General features: G+C 43.1%; 1 protein-coding gene across 10 annotated transcripts in view; it reads right to left on the bottom strand.

Annotated features, from left to right (window-relative positions):
- Plekhm3 (pleckstrin homology domain containing M3) overlaps window positions 1-21,795 on the bottom strand; it is a 190,504-nt gene that overhangs the window by 15,784 nt on the left and 152,925 nt on the right. For 9 of the 10 annotated variants that reach the window (XM_076931778.1, XM_076931776.1, XM_034498822.2 and 6 more), the window contains one exon: window positions 11,409-11,566. The exons of the other annotated variant lie outside the window; for it this stretch is intronic. In XM_076931778.1, the coding sequence (XP_076787893.1) occupies window positions 11,409-11,566 (158 nt within the window). The remainder of the gene's footprint in view (window positions 1-11,408; window positions 11,567-21,795) is intronic. 10 annotated transcript variants of the gene reach the window in all.

Genomic DNA, 21,795 nt, shown 5'->3' with positions numbered 1-21,795 from the left:
AGTACTTTACATCACAACACTGCTTCCTTGTCACTTTTGAAAACAAACCTTTGTTCACGTTTGCCTGCAGTTGGGCATTTGGAACTCCATGTGTATGTGAGGTGTAACGAAGGGCAGAAGGCTCCAATAGAAAGAACGGTATCTATGCCTCAACAAGTCCAGGTCCTCAGGGGCAGGCAGGGTGGTAGGGAAGCCAATCAGAAACTGACAACAGCATTTTCATAGGTCACGTATGCTAGGAAGACTCTTCACGTCCTTTAGCACAAACTGGATGATTTTGGAGTTTAGCCAGATAGGTAAAAGTTAACAGGCTTCAGGTTTAAGTCCCTTCTGAGGGATTGTTTCAAAACAATTTTCCCTTTCCATTTCCCTTTCTTATATGAACTAACCTGACAACAGATCTCAGTCCAGAAACGATGGGTTCTGTGCTAAGCCTCCCTTGCTATGGGCGCTTCTGTGAGGCCAATGTTCATTCTCAAGATAATGTGGAAAGTTCTTCTACAGTATGGAGTTGGGGGATGTGGTGATACAACTGGTGAGAATTCAGTGTAAGTAACTTCATGTGAGCCATCCTTCTTGGAGGAGAAGCCAACAATACAAACACAAAGAGAAACTGGTAAGTAATGTTCAGTCTGTACAGTTTCTTTTTACTGTTGTTGTTATTTGTTTTTTATGAGATGTAGTCTCACTAGGGAGCTCTGACTGAGCTGGAACTCACTGTGTAGACCAGACTGGCTCCAAACTTAGAGATCACCAGTCTCTATCTTTTTAGTGCTGGGACTAAGTCTTATATTCAAAACTTAACTTAAAACAACAAAACCTTTTAGAAGAGTAAGGCCTGAGCTGCAGATGCCCTGGGGACACACTGGAAGAATGTCATTCTCATGCCTTCCCAAAGGCAAGTTGGACAGACCAATATTCCTGCCAAAGAAATTCCTCAAAGGGCAGGTCAGTGGCTCCAGCCTTGTATATGAGCTGATTTACGTCACATTTCTGCAATGCTACTATAGACTGGGAAGCCTTCAAATCCTCTTAACTAGCTGGTTCATTTAAAAAATGTCAATGTTCATGAGCTAACACAACAGTAAACATCTATGGAATGCATACACTATGAGGACACTAAACTCAGTGTTGTGTATAGTCATATAATCTTCTTACCTACATCTGGATGTAGCTCAAAAGGGTACAGTGGTCAAAGAGTCTTGGAGTACAGTGTTTTCTCTATTTAAATACCAGTAGAGACAACTTTACTGTCATCTGAAAAAAAAATTTAGCCAAGCCAATGGCGCAGGACAGAAGGTCATCACTGACTTGGGATGGCTGGTTGACTCACAGGTCTCTTTCAAGATGCACACAGAGTGTTTCAAAATCACTTAAGTGTTTAAGAATGGCATCTTCACAGAAACACTGAGAACAGGATGTCTCCACAGCAGCACCAGGAAGGGTCTTTAATAGCAAGAGATTTAGTGGAGTGTGGTAATGACGGAGAAAAAGCTGTATAGGAGACAATTTAAAGATTTAAAAGAAAAAAAAAATCTAAGTTCTGGGCCACTGTGGACTTGTGTGGCTTCTTTGCTCACATACTCATTGTTTCTCCTTAAGTCTTTGTGCGGTATCTGCTAATCTTCTGACTTGTAATTCTCTAGGGTTAGAGCTCTTATTTCTTATTTTCTCAGGAGTGTGTTGTTTCTATTTCTCTAGGATGTGGGGTTTTGCCATTGTCTTAATGGAATGTTTGTTCCTCCTAAAACCTTGCTTCCCTTGCATCCTCTCACAGGTAAATGGTGGATTAGGCTTAGTTAGAATGGTCTTTCTATTGTATTTAAATCTTGCAGTCTGGAAATTAAGAGATTCTTAGTTAAAGGGATGTAGGTGTTTCATTTGTGTCTGAGAAGCTTGGGACAGTGTAACAATCTGGACTTAAGGCAAGTACTCTTAGCTTCCATGGATAACCTCACTGCCCAGGGAGGCAGAGTAATCAACCTTTCTCTTATCCCTGTCACAACAGCCATTTCTCCACTTAACAACAGAAATGTGTATCTGCCCCATCCCATCTGCTGTGGCTTACTGCTCCAGGTGTCTAAACTCCTGGGGCAAATAAAGAGACAATTGAGAAGCACATCTTTAGGGAGGTACCTTTAAAGGCAGATCTAGATATCTTTATAATTACTCTTAGGGTGTACCCTGCAGACTTCTTTGAAGACTACAGCTAGTCTTCAAAGAAGACTTACAGAAGAAGCAGTAGTGTGTAATGAACAGTGTGGATGTTGAGTCACATATATTCTTAAGTGTTTTGCCTTATCTGTTGGGGCAAGTAAACTGTTTTCTCTGAACTTAGGTTTTCTTATCATTAAAGCAGAGGTGGGCCAGGAGATGACTTAGAGCACAAAGTCACCACCAAGGCTTGATGACTTGAGTTTGATTCCCAGAACCCAAGTGATAGGAAGAGAGAACTCCCACAAGCTGTCTGTCCTCTGTGTTCTGACCGACACATATGTTCTAAGGCACAAGTGCCCCTCCCCCCCACATACATGCACAAACACAAACTAAATAGAGTTTAAAACAGAGGTAGCACTTACAGGACAGGCAGAAGAAAGAACTGCCATGTGTAAACTCCTAGAACTAGTGGTGGTTAATGCCAGTCACCATGATTCTAGCATGTTCTCTACATGTTCCAGGGAAGATACCCTACACATTGAAACCCTACACTAGGGGCATATTTTCAAATTACAGTCAGGAAGCAGCCTCTTAGATAATGATTTAAGGAAAAAAAAAAAAGTCCAAGTTTGTTATATGGTCATAATTGAAAAAGCAATGTAAACACAGTATATTCTAAAACCCATTTACCAAGGTCAATGGATTAGAGCAGCACAAAGTTCCCCAGAAACCACAGAAGGGTTCTTCCTCTTCTCCCATGTACATCACTCTGCAGATGATGCAGACGAGGTCTAGGTCCACTCAGCTCTGACTGTGCTTTAATATAACTTTCGCATGGCTCTTCTGTCCCTAACACTATAACAAGGATCATGCATATCCACTCTATCTCTAACAGCTGGCTCTCTATACACTGGTAATACATGCAAGAAATTGCTTCTTGAGAGAGTTGTTCTACTATTGTGAGAGTGGTGTGTGTGTGTGTGTGTGTGTGTGTGTATGTGATGGTTCATGTGTGGTAGTCAGGTGTAGGTGTAGGTCCTCACATTTCACTGGGCTTGAAATGAGTCTTGTATTGGCTGTTTGCTGCGGCAGGATTCTGGGGATTTACCTTTCTCTATATTCCATCTTGTAGAGGCCCAAGGCTCTAGACATATGTGTACCGCATTCAGCTATTACATGGGTTCCTAGGCTTCAAACTCAGGACGTCATCCTTGTATGCCACTGAGCCAGGCTGCCTACCCCTGAATATTTTTGTAAAATTAAACTATAATAATACTGAGAAAATAAAATTAGGCTCTACAAGGATAACAAATTCACTGAATATCTCATTTAAGATTTTTAAATATAGGTACTATGAAAACTTTCAAATGTACTCAGAAATACAGAGCACAGCACAGCAAATCCCTGCATATCTATCACTGAGCTTCAACTTTGCGGATTTATGGCACTCTCATTTATATTTATCCCTTCACCCCACAGGTAGATTATTCTGAGGTGAATCTCATGTGTCATATTCTTTCATTTACAAAATTTCAGTGACACACTGACCTCATTATTCAAATTACTTATCGAATTTATTTATCACACTCCACAAATGGCCATGTATTTTTCACCCAAGGTCTTCTTTGCTAAATTTTTCTTTTTCTTTTGTCTTTTCCTAAAGACTTGAATAAACTGCTTTTAGGGTTTAAGTGGAAATGGAACACCAAGAGGAAGTACAACAGACCCATGAGAAGTAGTACCAACCTGGATCCAGCAAAGATGCTCAAGCTTCCTTCTGAATCACACACTTTGCATGCTGGGAGAGAGCTGCCTGTGGCCAGCAGGGAATGAGGATTCCAAACAGCTATAGATTTAGTACCACTATATACAAGCCTCTCCTATGGGATAATGAGGACATTTTGGTGAGAATTCAGAGCCTTGACAGTCATACTATCTTTGAATTTACTCTTTTATATAATATCCTTGAAGGTCATCGATTTTAGACTTAAACCAAATTTTCCAGAAGATTCTGTGTGGAATTCATGTCAAGAGGACTTGTGGCATTTAAAAATGTGTAATGCCTCATGCTCAGATCATGACCTCTGTAGTCATTCTCAGTGAAAGGAGAAGGCTTCGTTGGACATGTAGCCGCTTCACCTCATGGATGAGAGTAAGAGATATAAAGCATGATCCTGAATCATCTGGTACAGCCAGGAAAAAAGAAAATGATGAACAGCAAACTGCCAAACAAAACACACAATGGCTGAGCTATCTCAAAGGGACCCTGGAGTCAACACAGAGCCTGAGTGCAAAGCTGGAGAAGCTGGAACAAAAGTCAGTACTGTGCAACCCAAGGTACAAAACAACTGCGCACGACTCTACACTGACAAGAATAGCAAACACGTTTTAAAAAAAGTGAACGAGAGAAAAAGACAGACGTCCCCAGCAAGACTGCAAACAATTCTGGGCATGCTCTGCTCCCAGGCAGGTGGAACCTACTGAGAGACTCATGTGATTCCTTTCAAAGATGACAACATGAGAGGGAGAAGAAGAGTAACTTTACAGCAGAGGACCGTGCCACAAACCCTGCTGTGGTAAGCCAGGAAGGTGCCGTGCTTGTCACATGTGATAAAAATGGTACTTTATCTATATGTTCTTCCCCAACCCCACCCCAAAAGCACAAAGCCTAGTCTAATTTTGCTGGTGCTGTTTTTAGAGATTGGTTCTTGCTATATGTTGCCCAGGCTGGTTGGAACTTGTTATACAGTTCAGGGATGTCTTGAAATTGTGACAGTCCTCCTGCCTTGGCTCCTGAACTTCTGGGATTACAGATAAGCTCAATCATGTTTGCCTTTAGTCTAATCTTGAAAACAACAACCCCAGACATCCCCAACAGTGTCCTTCAAAACTAATCTGTCAAGATCATCAAAATAAGTAGTCTTTGAGACTGCCATAGCTAAGTCTATGACAATGAAGTTCAGAAAGATAAAAATTCAATGTAAAGTACTATTCTAGAATAGAAAATAGATGAGGCAAAAACTAAGGAAATATGGGGAAAAACCCCCAAAACCCAAACCCATGGCATTAGTTAATGATGAATCACTGGTTTATAATTCCAACTGATGCAATATTCTCATGTGAGGTAGAAGAAGCCGGAGCTGGGTAGGGAGGCGTGCAGTGTGTGGAACTCTGTACTACCTTTGCAATATTTCCGTTCTAATGAAGTCCGCTTAAAACTATTTCACTCTGATCTCTGACCCAACTGTTCACATGGACTAAGCTTCTAACATGCTAGATTCCTTTGGAAGCTCTAGGGTCACCGTCACCAGAGCTCCCGTAGTCTGAGCCACTGGCACCAGCATCCATCCTCCTCTCTGTATGACAGTACTGAGGCGGTGGAACACAGCATCCATCCTCCTCTCTGTATGACAGTACTGAGGCCGTGGAGCACAGCATCCATCCTCCTCACTGTATGACAGTACTGAGGTGGTGGAGCACAGCATCCATCCTCCTCACTGTATGACAGTACTGAGGCAGTGGAGCACAGCATCCATCCTCCTCACTGTATGACAGTACTGAGGCCGTGGAGCACAGCATCCATCCTCCCCACTGTATGACAGTACTGAGGCCGTGGAACACAGCATCCATCCTCCTCACTGTATGACAGTACTGAGGCCGTGGAGCACAGCATCCATCCTCCTCACTGTATGACAGTACTGAGGCCGTGGAACACAGCATCCATCCTCCTCACTGTATGACAGTACTGAGGTGGTGGAGCACAGCATCCATCCTCCTCACTGTATGACAGTACTGAGGCCGTGGAGCACAGCATCCATCCTCCTCACTGTATGACAGTACTGAGGCCGTGGAACACAGCATCCATCCTCCTCACTGTATGACAGTACTGAGGCGGTGGAACACAGCATCCATCCTCCTCACTGTATGACAGTACTGAGGCCGTGGAGCACAGCATCCATCCTCCTCACTGTATGACAGTACTGAGGTGGTGGAGCACAGCATCCATCCTCCCCACTGTATGACAGTACTGAGGCCGTGGAACACAGCATCCATCCTCCTCACTGTATGACAGTACTGAGGCCGTGGAACACAGCATCCATCCTCCCCACTGTATGACAGTACTGAGGCCGTGGAACACAGCATCCATCCTCCCCACTGTATGACAGTACTGAGGCCGTGGAACACAGCATCCATCCTCCTCACTGTATGACAGTACTGAGGTGGTGGAACACAGCATCCATCCTCCTCACTGTATGACAGTACTGAGGTGGTGGAGCACAGCATCCATCCTCCCCACTGTATGACAGTACTGAGGTGGTGGAGCACAGCATCCATCCTCCCCACTGTATGACAGTACTGAGGCCGTGGAGAACAGCATCCATCCTCCTCACTGTATGACAGTACTGAGGCCGTGGAGCACAGCATCCATCCTCCCCACTGTATGACAGTACTGAGGTGGTGGAGCACAGCATCCATCCTCCCCACTGTATGACAGTACTGAGGCCGTGGAACACAGCATCCATCCTCCTCACTGTATGACAGTACTGAGGCCGTGGAGCACAGCATCCATCCTCCCCACTGTATGACAGTACTGAGGTGGTGGAGCACAGCATCCATCCTCCCCACTGTATGACAGTACTGAGGCCGTGGAACACAGCATCCATCCTCCTCACTGTATGACAGTACTGAGGCCGTGGAGCACAGCATCCATCCTCCCCACTGTATGACAGTACTGAGGTGGTGGAGCACAGCATCCATCCTCCCCACTGTATGACAGTACTGAGGTGGTGGAGCACAGCATCCATCCTCCCCACTGTATGACAGTACTGAGGCCGTGGAGCACAGCATCCATCCTCCCCACTGTATGACAGTACTGAGGTGGTGGAGCACAGCATCCATCCTCCCCACTGTATGACAGTACTGAGGTGGTGGAGCACAGCATCCATCCTCCCCACTGTATGACAGTACTGAGGCCGTGGAGCACAGCATCCATCCTCCTCACTGTATGACAGTACTGAGGCTGTAGAACACAGCATCCATCCTCCCCACTGTATGACAGTACTGAGGCCGTGGAGCACAGCATCCATCCTCCCCACTGTATGACAGTACTGAGGCGGTAGAACACAGCATCCATCCTCCTCACTGTATGACAGTACTGAGGCCGTGGAGCACAGCATCCATCCTCCCCACTGTATGACAGTACTGAGGCCGTGGAGCACAGCATCCATCCTCCTCACTGTATGACAGTACTGAGGCAGTGGAACACAGCATCCATCCTCCTCACTGTATGACAGTACTGAGGCGGTGGAACACAGCATCCATCCTCCTCACTGTATGACAGTACTGAGGCCGTGGAACACAGCATCCATCCTCCTCACTGTATGACAGTACTGAGGCGGTAGAACACAGCATCCATCCTCCCCACTGTATGACAGTACTGAGGCGGTGGAACACAGCATCCATCCTCCCCACTGTATGACAGTACTGAGGCGGTAGAACACAGCATCCATCCTCCTCACTGTATGACAGTACTGAGGCGGTAGAACACAGCATCCATCCTCCTCACTGTATGACAGTACTGAGGCGGTGGAGCACAGCATCCATCCTCCCCACTGTATGACAGTACTGAGGCGGTAGAACACAGCATCCATCCTCCCCACTGTATGACAGTACTGAGGCGGTGGAACACAGCATCCATCCTCCCCACTGTATGACAGTACTGAGGCCGTGGAGCACAGCATCCATCCTCCCCACTGTATGACTGAGGCGGTGGAACACAGCATCCATCCTCCCCACTGTATGACAGTACTGAGGCGGTGGAACACTGCTGCAATGAACAGACCATACTGACATGTTACTTTATCTGCAGTTACAGGCCATGTTCATTCTGTACTGTCTACTTCTATGGCTTTGACAAATGTGTACGATAATGTCATGTTTACATAACTACCGCACCACACAGACTAGTTTCACTGTCCCAACAACATGCTTTACCTAGTTACTCTTTCCTAGTCCAGAACCCTGACCACCAGTGATCTTTACCGTCTCTACCATTTCCCATTTTCTACAATGTCATAGAATTTTGTAGTCCATATATTTATTCCTTCTATTGGAAACTACTACCTCACTGTATGGATATATCACATTTTGTTTATCCGTTCACCCACTGATGGGTTCATGGTTGCCTACAGTTTTGGATAATTAGGAATAAAGTTTGTATAAACATTCATGTGCATGCTTTCATATAATTGTACATATTCAACTTGTGTTATTTAGAAGTTCTTTGTTTAATTGCCAAATGTTCTTGGATTTTTCACACCTTTCTATTGTTTATTCTAATTGTGTGTGTGTGGTATGTGTGTACATGCATATGTAGGTGCATGTGTCTATAAGTATGCATGCAGAAGCCAGTGGGGAACAACGGATATCTTCCTCTTTCTTTCTCCACTATTGTTTTGAGACAGATCTCTCACTGAACCCGAAGCTCACCATTTCAGCTAGGCTGCCTAGCCAATGAATTCTCAGGATTTGTCTAGCTCCTCCAAGCCCAGGCACCAGGGTTAAAGGTAAGCATGGCCAGGCTCAGCTTTAGGTGAGTACTGGGGATTCAAACTCATGTCCTGTAGCTTGCACAGCAAGCACTCTGACCCACTAAGCCATCCCCCCCTACTCCATTATCAATTTCTTTTTAATACATGATCTGAGGACGTACTTTGAATGGTTTCTAGTGCATAGGATTTGTTCAGGTGTCTTATGCCTGAGAATGTCATCTCTTGTGAATGTCCCACACTTGCTTGAGCAGAACATGCATTCTTATGTAGTCTGGCAAGTGTTCTGCAGACATTGGTTAGCCCCTGAGACAGGCAGTGCTGTTTGGTTTAAGAACACACTTGCTCAGGGTTTCTATGTGCTGGAGCTGTCCTTTACAGAGAGGTGACATCTCTGTTACAATAGACTCATTTATTTCTCCATGAAGTTCATTCAGTATGTGTTAAAGATATGTGTGCATGTGTGTTGTGTCTTCAAGTCAATTTCTTTTTTTGAAGAATCAGCGCCTTTGTTTTTGTGTGAAGTACTGGCATTATTTTTTTTTAAAGATTCAAGAAGATTCACATATGAAGCCATGTGACCTTTGTTCAGGAGGCTTTAAAATCAACCATTTTCTTGCTTGTTATAAGTCTATTTGAATTTCTATGAATTTCAATCTATATTCTTCTTCCTGCTGGTTTGGGGTTGTCTGTTTTTCTTTAGTTCCTTGAAGTATATGTTTCAATTACTGACAGATTCTTTCCCCTTTTTCAAACATAGATGTTTAGAGTTCCAAACTCCATGAAGCCACGTGTATCTAATCTTGACCCTGAGACATGACACTGGCATCTGCTAAGTTCATGCTCAAGAATTTAAAAAAGGAAATCTCATAATGTTTTAAGTAAATGTACAATCCTGCCCTGGGCCGCACTCATAGCTGCCCTTGGTTTCACATATCCTTATGTGGCCTGTAGGCCACAGGCCACATGCTGTACAAGATTTACTTCACATCTCCGTGATTTCACTTTCATTCACTTAAAAACACTTCAAAATTTCTCTTGTGATTGCTCCTTTAACCCGGAGTAACTTAGAAGTGTGCAGCTTAGTTTCCAACATTTTATGGGTTGCCAGGCCCCCTTCCTAGTATAGATTTTTTTTAATTCTATGTGCTAGAAGACACATGTGATGTACTTCCACTCTTAAGTTTACTGAGATTTGTTCTGTGAGATTGGCTTACTCAGTAGAAGCATCTTAGCTTTTATCACAATATTCATTTTTATCACAATATGTGCAATAAAGCTTGGCCCTCAAGGCCTCTAGCTCATGAGTTTGCCACAAGATTATGTATGTGACCATCATTGTAATCCAGACCTTGCAACATTTGTATCATAAAAAATAAAAATAAAAAAAAAAGTGTGTTCGTTAGAAGTCTCTGTCTTTACCCCTTCCCTTAAGCCCCAGGCAACAAGTTTACCCTGACTCTGCTTGTTTGGGGATTTCCATATAAAGGAATCATATAATATGTGGCTTTTTTGCATCCAGCATCTGTCAACATGTAACAATTATACATCCCTTTTCAAGGCTAAACAGTATTTCACTGGGGGCGCACACTGAATTTTGTTTCTTCATCAATTGGTAGGCATTAAGTTGTTTTTTTTTTTATGACTTTATAAATATGGATGCTGTGAACTTTGTGCAGAAGTTCTTAGGTTAAAGTGTATATCCCTGAAAGGCATCTAATCTATATACTAGAAACAAAGGACCCATACTCAGGAAACTGGAATCTGGACTCATGTGTATTTGTATGTCCTTCTATGTACAGGCTAACCCAAGTTCTTCAATGTTTACAAATAGTCTTTGGGTTTAAAAAGTGGCCAAGAGTGCTGAGTCAATGCTCACCATGTGAGCGCTGTTCTGAATGCTCAGCTCCTTCTGGCTATATGCTCACCTTCTGTTCTGAACCACAGTGTAAGTGAGCTCTGCAGGGTGGAAATGGGCCAAAGAAGTGTGCACGAGAGCGCACGCGCGCGCGCGCACAAACACACACACACACACACACACACACACACACACACACACACACACACAGTATTTCTATTATGATTCAAGGATGAAAGAAAAGTGATACGTATTATTTTATGATTTTAGAGAAGCCATAGTAGAAATTCTGCTCCAAGTTAGAGGGAAAATCATCTATCAACGGGGGATCTGCTGATGCCCAAACATGACTTTGGTTGGAAAACTAATCCCATATGAACTCCCACTTTTCTCTCTTAGGGCCTTAAAACTTTCATCTCTGCTGTTGTTTGTGGAGAACGTGCTCCCCACCAGGGCCTCGAGTAGCAGGTCTAGCAGTCAGTCTAGGCCTGGTCTTCCTCTCAGGGGGGCGTTTCCCATTTCTTTTCCCTGTTGCTCTGGAAAGCTGGGTGGGCATCTTTCTCCCTGCTCTCCATTCTAAGATGGAATGTGAGCACACACTTCATCAGTAATAAACTAGAGGGAGGCAGCATCTCTTTGCAGCCCTGCTACCTCCTTCTTCGTAGAGAGTGAGGATTGCAACTAAACAGGAAGCAAGGGGAGAAAACTGTTGTACAAGAACACGGGAAACCTGACTTCCAGTGGGTGTGAGAGACACAATGCTTAGCTCAGAACTAGCCTGATCCAGCCAGACAAAAGCACACGTGACTCTCAGATACATTTCCATAGAACAAAGTATTCTGTACCTGCTTGTTGAGATGTCCTCGAACGGGTAGAGGATCTCGCCATTGTTACAGATCTCACAGATGAACCCTTTCTGGCTACAGAGACTGCAGCTGTAGACGTGTGCGGTGGCGAATTTAATGACCTTGCCCAAGAATGGAGCCAGCTTTCCCTCTATCACCTGTAGAAACAGAAACAAGACCGGGAGGCCCAGCGTTGAGAACACAAAGCCTTGCAGATGTGGGAAGCGAGGGAAAGGGCTCCTCTCCTTTCCCAACAGGAAAACCTCTAATTATCACTTCCCAGCAGCTCAAGGGAGACAAGACTCAGGACTTTGCTCCAAAAGAACGGGTTTATCCACTGGGGCTTGAGAAAGAAGACGCCCCACTTAAGAAAGCAGAGCTTCTTTTGTGTCCCTCTGCTTTTGCAGTGTGGTGAGGGGCATGGTGAGCCTCACTTGAGGAAACAAGTTCAGGGTTAGGGGGTGGCGAAGAGGAGGGAGGCAGGTTTGTAAGACATGCAGGGAAATATAGGCACAGTGCCTATTCGATTAAGTCAGCAGCACAGCTTTCTGATTAATTAATATGATTTCATCTCCACTCTCTCCCCCAGGAACACACAATACATATGGAAAAATGGGTTTCTTCTGCTGCTGGTAAATGTAATAACTTAAAAAGGTGGAACCTGGGATTCTGAGGGCCATTTTCAGTTTGTAATTTTACATTTCCTATTTTTTTAAATGAGCAAATTTTTAAAATGGGGGTTTTCACATTAAGAACAACACAAAACAAAAATGTTTGTACACTTCTGAAGAAACAAATGACCTGGCGAAACCAGCCTGAATTCCAGCATGATGATGCACCTTGCTGCATGCCTCCCACAAGGCAGGGGCCATCCACAAGACTGCTGATCCAGTGTGGGCCACGGGTCTGCCTGGAGCCCTCTCCACCGTCGCTGTGTGTGCTGAACTCACGGCAGTCACTTAACTACTATTAACTATACTATTGCCACTGCACTTAACTACTGTTCGTGAGCTTCAAGCACCTCAGACAGCAATAAGAACGAGTCTGCTTTTTTATTTCTGTACTGTTAATGCCTGCTTATACAGGCTGACTTTGGTATCAGGAAAAAGATGAAATTAACTTAGAGACTGCCATAAATAACGAACAATAGCTATCTGGATACCTTTTTTTCCCCTAATAAGTACCTAGTTAAAAATGACAATTTTACCGCCAACTAACACCTAAAGGAGACACAGTAAGATTTCAAGGAATGTAATCTGTCCTTTATTTTTTAAAAAACACTGAGGCTACACTAGAGATGGAAATAGAGAAGGATTTTGAGCCTCAGGAATGATACTATGATCCTAACACTTCCAGCAGCGGTTAACTCAGGGGAGAGGACAAGTCAGAGATGCCAGGCTGCAGCTTTGTGCACTGTGCGTCTTTGCTTTTATACAGTCGCGACTGTCCATTATTTTACACTAAAATACAAGAAGTGAATATAAAATCAAGTTTACTGCTTTTCAGGGATGAATCTTTTCCTAATAGGGATGCGGAGATTACAGTGACTGTTTTCTGAGCTAGGTCAGCATGAGGTCACCTCACTTCCCTCCTCAACCTAGAGAAAGATGTAAGTACACTAGACCTCTTTCAATTCTGTTCTCTCAGGGACCATTAACTCCAATAACCCCAGTAAGGCACGCACCTAACACCAACATCTAATACACGCTGTCTACGGAATATCAACCCACCAAGCTCTTCCCCACACTTCAGAGCTGTGTCTACACTGCCGTAGCAATCCTGTTGAGTCTGGGTCTTCTTTCTCTTCCTTAGCAATCACGATTAATGACGCATTTAAAGAGAGGCCTGAGGATTTAGGATGGTCTGAAAACCAGAGAGTACAGGTGATGAGAGGACCTGGAGGGGGCGTGCATTTTGGTCCAGGATTTAAAACAGATTGAGCACCATGGCCTAGGTTTTTTTCTCTATCTAGAATTTATCAGGACAAAAGTATAAACACTCTGAAGGCTCCTGAAACATTTCACTAACTTAATATGGACAGTGATATATATTTATCTCTACTTGGGGAAACTAATGATCTTTTAGAAATTAATTTGCAATATCTAGTCTCCCTATCACAGCACCCCCCCTCCAAACCTCCATGTTACTGTTTCAATTTTTATTACTAAAAAAAAAAAAAAAAATCAGTTTATCCTCTCAGAAGCCACTTTTTTTTACCTTTAGGCTATATCAAGCTTAAAATTTTTACTATTATTTTAGCTGTTGCCAGATTAGGATATTTGTGTCCAGTGACAGAGAATCATGCTACTGAATTTTCACTGATGATAGTCATATTTATATGATTCTTTGGAGTATTCTGAAAGCATAAATTTCAAGTAATAATAGTATTAGTACCAATTCTTGCTGTTTCATTGACAGCCAAGCTGGAACCTATGCAGTTGCTATGAGTGATTTAGTTCCATCAAACATTGATACTCTGTCACTCATCACACCTTACTGATTCCCTCTCCCATTTTTGAAATAACAGCTTTATTAAGATATAACCCATCACCACACAATTCAGTCATTTAAATTTAAACCTTGGTTTATTTATAGAGTTACATACCTTACTACAAACAATTTTAGAACTTTCCCAGCTCCCCTTCTAGCGCTCATATATATAGTAGTTAAGTCTCCACTGCCTTTTTACCTTTTTCCCCCAAGTCCTAGGAACCAGTAATCTACTTTCTGTCCCTATAAGGCTATTTCATAGATGCAGAACCATAAACACTGTATGTGTGTGCGCATGTGTGTGAGTGTGAATGTGTGTCTGTGTCTACATGTATGTTTACAGGTATGGATGTGTGTGTGTCTTCTCTCATTCAACATAGTGTTCTGAGGTGCACACTGAGTTCCTTTAACTGAGTCTCCAGGCTCTTAGCACTCTCTAGATTACCAAGATAACCTGCGCCTTAATCCCGGAAGCCCATCTTTCTCCTTTAAGCTGCTAAGCATATGCATTAGACAGTTTTGAAACCACTTTCACTACTTATCACCTCTCAGGTCTTCAGTGAATTCTCATTTCATCCTTAACAAAAACCCTTACCTGATTTAACAGAATCTTGCTAATAATTACTGTGTCTTTGATGCTGGGTATAAGAGAGTTGTGTATAACTAGACTTTATGTCTCCCTTGATGGCAAGGTCTCCAAAAAGGAACCCCATATACCAACCCAACTGCCATGGTCAGTCTAGGCATCTTCAGTTGTGAGCCCTCTGGCTGACACAGGATGTACTTGCTCTTGTTCCTGTCCTTCCAGGTAATTTCCTCTAGGCGGGTGTGGCTTTGCTTCTTACAACTCATTTAGATTCCATGTAGGTTCTGTGGCTCTCTGTTCTGTTGTGACTTAAACTAAAACCTCAGTTTTGGTTACAATGGTCACAGACTCTACTTTCACACTGTCTAAAGCAACCTGAAACTCAAGGCTGTTCATTTCTCTACTACTGTTTACCTGAATTCTTGCTTATACCTATACCCTGGCACCACTATATGGGAGAGCTGAAGAGAGCAAGCTGCTCTGTAGCAAGCAGTGAGTCTCATTTAAAACAGTCCTCCTCCTGTCAGGCCCTGAGTTCCTGTTAACTGAGTGAGGATGCTTTCTTGTGTTTCCTTGCTGCCTATAGTTGAATGTGGGGTTGTCTGGATATCATAAACACTATCAGTCACTGTGCTGTGTGGGTGAAGTGGGAACACCAAGCCATCTCAGAATTTGTGGCCATGTTCCTAACGCTAAAGCTGCTTAAAATTTTTTTTTCCAGAAAAGTGAGGTAATATTCTCAGATTAATTTTAGAATTTATAAACATTCCATTAATATTATGGAAAGGAAAAACTTTATACTTGTACATTTCTAGGGACAAGGATCTAGTCTGCCCTTGAATGCAATGACTAGCAGCCCTGGGGAGAGGATTGGTGGTCATGGTCTCTAGTCTAGAGGTTGCATCACAATGAAAAGTGGACTCCATGTGTGCTGCTCTGTAAGGTTCTTTTTAAAATGTAAGACATACCTTTATGTGGATAATGGCTCAAAAACGTACCACAGCCTTCCCTCTACTACCTAAGAGGTTCACACCTTTGAAGTCCACATCCTAGTCATCTTGGTGTGGCTAACGTTAGGACCCTCTTCTGGAAGCACTAGGAGGATGGTACCTTAAATGAGACCAAAGCGTAGTCTACTCCCAGTATCCAGCTGAGAAAGAAAACCAGAACAAGGCTATCAGGACCCCACTCCACTCAGAGTCAGAATGGGCAAGGAACAGTTAAACAAGGTAGGGTGTTCTGTCCAAAAAGTATATAACCCAAGGAAAGTCAGATGGGAGAGTTGATTTCTGCTGTCACCTGAACTGGTATGCCTCCCCGAGTGACAACCATCCTCCAAAAAGTTCAACATAAAGAAAGTCTTACAAATGTTCTGCCCAGGCTACAGATGCTCCAGTGTAACTGGGAGCACGCCACACCTGACTAGTAAAAAGTGGTCTGTTTTTGTTGTTGTTTACATCTTGCTATGTAGACTAGCCTGATCTTTAAAATATATATATATATATATATATATATATATATATATATATATGTTTAATGTATGTGAGTACACTGTCACTCTCTTCAGACACACCAGAAGAGGGCATTGGATCCTACTACAGATGGTTGTAAGCCACCATGTGGTTGCTGGGAATTGAACTCAGGACCTCTGGAGGAGCAGTCAGTGCTCTTAATTGCTGAGCCATCTCTCCAAGACTAGCCTGGTCTTAAACTCACAATCTTTCTGCTTCAGCCTCCCTAATATTACAGTTACTGGTGTGAGCACAAAAGTATTTTCTTAGTAAAATTGGTCAAAGATAGTTAAAAGAGAAAATAGATGGCACAGGTTTGCTTCCCGACAGCTTAGATGTGTTTTTCCAGTACAAAGTAGTCTGATTCATTAAAGGGTCTCCAGAGAAGCTGAAATCATGCAGCTTTGGTCAACTCTCACACTTGATTGTGTCTAGGTCTGGGAGGCAGTGGCATACTGTGAGGCACTTCTGAGCACACTGGTAGCTAGCTACCTCCCAGCTGGGAGACTCTGGCCAGTTACTAAGTACGCACCCTGAGCTCTAGTTTCCTCTACTAAAACTAGCTAATATTTACATATAGGGCTGAAGAAAGGATCAGGCTTAGTATGCTGGGCACCGGAAGTACTGTGTCTGATGGTACTGGGTCAGTGACTGCTACCTTCTCTTAATTTAAATAAAAATCTTCAGTAATTTAGATTAATTTTCTTACAAATACTTTAGGTCTATAGCAGGGGTATGAAAGAAAGGTATGGCATTCACATGTCAGTTTTCAAAAGGCAACACATTGTTCTTCTGCTCGGATGCAATCAGGAAGAAGGACAGCAAAGTGGACACATCCTCTGCCGCTGATATTGTTCAGGTCCACGAGAGAATAGAACATGAGTGAACGTCTCATTCTGGCCAAGGCTTGGAGAGACACTTGCATATCTCAAACTCGACTGAAATGACATCTTAGCAATACCTGGCAACTCTTTCTTACTCCCCTCTGATCTGCAAGTGAATCAGTCACAGATAATATAACTATATAACCCATCAAAAGTTGGAAAGACACTTCATCTCCAGCATCAGGTGCTTTAGTAACCAGACAACCAACTGGCTCAGTAACAAGGAAAGTGGACCTGGGATGAGGCTTAGTTATCTTTCCATTTATTTCCTGCAAACTGCACGTCTACGTGAATAATCTCACGACAAAGCAATTAGCAGGAAACATATGTAGCTCTTCCACCCGCCTCTGCCCTCTGTACTCAACCTCATCCACTTTCTCCACGTACCCCAGTTTTCCTTGAGAAAAGGCAGATGTCCAAACTACAGTCAAACTTTACTTCTGTTTTCCATTAGACTTAATTTCTTGTACTGAATAAGGTACCAGTCAACCTGTTTACTTGGGGAGTGCACACTGACTGGGTGTTTAAAGAATAGATAACGCCATCTGGGATTTAAAATTATATCAATTTTATTGTGCTGTTGGACAAGAACAAAATGTAATATCAAGCTGGCAACTAGACTTCCCTTTTAAAAATTCACTTAAATCATTCCAAGTATTCTCCTAACTGGAGAGACTGTCAAATCTCACTTTACATGATTCAGTCATCTGAGAAGAATACCAAGTATGCTTCCTCTCTGGGTGCAAAAGCAGCCCATAAAAGCTGCCTGGCTGAACTTCCAGTTTGGGCTACACACATTTCCCCTCTTCTATTCTGGTCAAGATGGTCAGCATTGGAATTTGCGGCCTAAGGCTTTCTGCAGACTAAGACAACAGCCTTTATTTGATTTACTTTCTTGCAGACCAATCAAAAATTACAATTAAGTTAAAAAATAACCTACTGCTGCCTTCTCCAGACCACAGTTTCAGAGACAGCTGCTTATTGCTCATGTGTGGCACCAGGAAATTGCAGTGTCATGTTCAAGGTCCGCAGCCAATAGCGATCTGTGGGATGGGAAGAAGGGAACACACCACCCTTTTATGTTGTTTACCTTCACAGAACCATTGTGAGGTTCATGATCTACAGGGATGGGGGAGGAAGCATTAGTAACTTAGACCAGGAAAAGAGAATGACAAGAAGTCACACAGGAAAAGGCTCTTTCAATGTATTTTATGCATCCACTAATGTTTTCCTTCTGATTCATCACATGACCCCCATATCAGAATAAGCATTCCATGGCTGTTATACAACATCTAGATTCTGGGCAACTGTTGGGAATTTTGTGATAAAGAGGTCTGCTGCTCTGGACAAAAATGATCCTACCATAAAAGCCTACTCAGAAGATCCAGGTCATGTTGAGCAGTTCCACCAAAAACAGGCAAGGCTCAATGAAACCAAGATTCTATCCTGTCCTGTGCTGTAACACAGCTTCTAACATAATTCAATTTGCATTTTCTTGGCTAGATGACCTCAAACAATTGTATTTTGTAAGTGTGTGCCATTTCTCAGCATTTATAGGCACGCAGAGAGATGCCTAGTGACCTAGATCAGCTGAGTTAGCGTCAATGTCTCTAGTTCCAGCACTGGAGGCTAAGGGAGGAAGCGAGAATGCAGGAGGCCAGCCTGAGCTACAGAGTGAGACCCTGTTTCAAAACAGCATGAGGGGCCTGCTCAAGTTTGCAGACCTGACCCACAATGGAAGCATTCTGCATTCTCATTCTTTTTATTTTTTTATTTTTATTGGGTATTATATTTACATTTCAGATTTTATCCCCTAACCCCACTTCCCCCCACCATCCAGGAACCTCCTATCACATCCCCCCTCCTCATGCTTCTATGAGGATGTGCCCCTACCTACCCCCCCACTCCCACCTCCCCACCCTCACATTCCCCCCCACTCAGTGTTCGTCCTTCATAGAACCAAGAATCTCCTTTCCCACCTATGCCCGACAAGGCCATCCTCCCCTACATATACAGCTGGAGTCATGGGTCCCTCCCTATGTGCTCCCATGATGGTGGTTTAGACCCCTGGGAACTCTGGTTGGTATTGTTGCTCTCCTCATGGGGTCACAAACCCTTTCTGCTCCTTCAGTCTTCTCTCTAACTTCTCCATTGGGAAACCCTTGATCAGATCAGTGCTTAGCTGTGAGCATCTGCCTCTGAATGTGTCAGTCTCTGGCAGACCTCTAAGGAGACAGCTATATCAGGTTCTTGTCAGCATGCACTTCCAGCCATCCACATCAGTGTCTAGCTTAGGTGACTGTGCATGGGATGGATACCCAGGTGGAATGGTCTCCAGATGGCCCCTCCTTCAGTTTCTGTCCCATGTTTTGTTTCATATTTGCTCCCTTGAGTATTTTTGTTAATCCTTCTAAGTAGGACTGAGGCATCCACACTTGGTCTTCCTTCTTCATGAGCTTCATGTGGTCTGTGAGTTGAGTCTTCCCTATTCCAAGCTTTTGGGCTAACATTGGCTTATCAGTGAGTAAATACCATGTGTGTTCTTTTGTGATTGGGTTAACTCACTGAGGATGATAATTTCTAGTTCCATCCATCTACCTAAGAATTTCTCAAATTCATTATTTTTAATAGCTGAGTAATACTCCATTGTGTAAATGTACCACATTTTTTGTATCCATTCCTTTGTTGAAGGGCATCTGGGTTCTCTCCAGCTTCTGGCTATTATAAATAATTCTAAATGCTCCTCACAAGCAGAGAAGCATACCACCAAAGTGTATAGGGATTCCTACTTCACGAAGTTGGGAAAATCCTCTCTTTCCTGAGAATCCACTTTTGAGCTCCTCCTTCTGGCTCGGAGCTGGTGGTGTGTCTACAAACAAAACCCCTATTCTTTAACCAGTCCCACCCTCCTTCCTCCACAGTAGGGCTGCTCGACAGGACTGAGTTGGCTTATCAGAGGGAGGATTATTATACCACCAAGGAGTTTTTATCTGATCCTCTCCTAAGTGTGACAGTTTCTATTAAGACTTTGGAAACTATGTGATAATTTGATGTGGCTTAAGGTCATTGGGTAGATTTGTGAGTGTTCATAATCACTCCCCTCATTTTGCTTCCTGCTGGAGTCTTAAAGAATAAAAGACAAAGGGATTTTAATCCCATTTTCTCCCATTGTTTAGAATGGTCAAGATAAACCCAGAATGAAAAAATACTGATAATGAGACAGGGCCTAGTTCACACAGTTTTCTGTACTGTGCCCAGGACTGTCAAGCCATACACCCACAAGAATAAATGAAGCTCTTGCAGAATAAGGACAGCTATGCAGCTTCTATACCTAAGCCCTGGAAGGCTAAGTAGTCTCCATATTGTATGTATGGAAAATAGCTGTAAATATTTAAAACTGAGACAGTTCTAGGAAATTCTCAAGGATGACCAGCAGAATCTACTCTCTATTGAGTTACTTATATGTCTGAGATAAATCTAATTTAATCTCCTACTAGTCTCTTTGGCCCAGCATTATTGCCTTATTAAATAATAAGAAAAAGACCCAAATAATCATTTAATCTCACCTTTCTTATTTATTTAATAAATAGAAAAAATTATGACCCAAAGAAGGGAAGCAATCACCAAGCTTCCCAGTGTCAGTTCTGGCTTCTTCTCTTAAGTGTGCTTCACAACTAGGAAGGGGTCAGAGGCCAGGCCAGGTTTTGACGAGGCAGGCATTCTGAGGTCACTGTGTTCCTATCTGCCTTCCATGTAAAAGCAGGAAATGTAATCTAGGAGGCCCAGGCTTGCTATTATTATTATTGTTATTATTATTATTATAATATCTAGTCCACTTGGCTAGAACTCACTATATAAATTAGGCTGGCCTTGAGCTCAAGGAAATCCTCCTGCCTCTGCTGAGATTGAATGTGAGCCACCATGCCTGCTGAGCTGCACTAATAGTTTTGATCTGTACTAGATCTACCTCTGGCTAAGGGAACACCAGCACAAAAATTGTCTTAATTGGTCACATCTTTTTGAGGATTTTTAATATAGAGATAGTCTTGCACATTACTGGACTCCAGGAGAGGCAATTCTATGCACGCATGAATATAGGGGAACTGGAGACTTATGAGTCTTCAGAGCGGACTGAGTCAAGGACAACACAAGGCTTTTAAGAGATGCCACTGAAAGGGAGAGAGAAGAGAAGAAAAACAACTTTACCTGATCACACAAGGAAGGACTGTAAGAGTCAGGAGAGACACAGGAGTGGAAAGAAACTAAAGGAATGGGCAGGGAGAGGGAGAGCCAAGACTGAGCGGAAATGTCAAGAAAACAGAAATGTAACACGGACACTCACAGAGAGAAAGAAGAAAGGGGGCACAGACTCAAAATAGGACTTAGCCATCTTGGTTTCTGTTCCCAGGGATGTCCCCACAGAGCTGAAAGACTTTTCTTAGGGCATATACTTTTCCATGCCTCAGTTTCCTCTTGTACAAAACAGAGTGATTGTGCTAAATCATTCAAAACTAAATGATCAACAAGGATCCCCCTTCATTTGAAGAGTCTATGATTTTGTGATTAACCATGGGGGGAAACATCAAAAGAGGCCAGTTGAATAGCCCCAGGAATGTAGAAAGGGAATATCTGGGGAGACAGATAAAAGGTGAGTTTAACCAGGCTAATTAGAAGATACCCTAGGAAATTTTCAACAGAAGTGAAATAATGTCAGCAGCTTTTTTATTCTCCTGCTTGCTGAGTGCCATTCAAAGAGAAGCAGGGCCTTTCAGGACTGGTCCCTCACAGGTGTGCAACCAGATCCCGGGTCTCCTCTGCAGCTCCTTTCATCAAGGCATTTAATTAGTCAATGTTTAGATAGCACTTTGGGGATGAAAAGTACAATGTAAGCACTTAACATTATTATTACTTAGCTG

Source organism: Arvicanthis niloticus, chromosome 3, assembly GCF_011762505.2.
Source record: "Arvicanthis niloticus isolate mArvNil1 chromosome 3, mArvNil1.pat.X, whole genome shotgun sequence".
NCBI lineage: Eukaryota > Metazoa > Chordata > Mammalia > Rodentia > Muridae > Arvicanthis > Arvicanthis niloticus.
The sequence above is the reverse complement of the archived record's forward strand: the minus strand, read 5'-3'. Positions and strand labels throughout refer to the sequence as shown.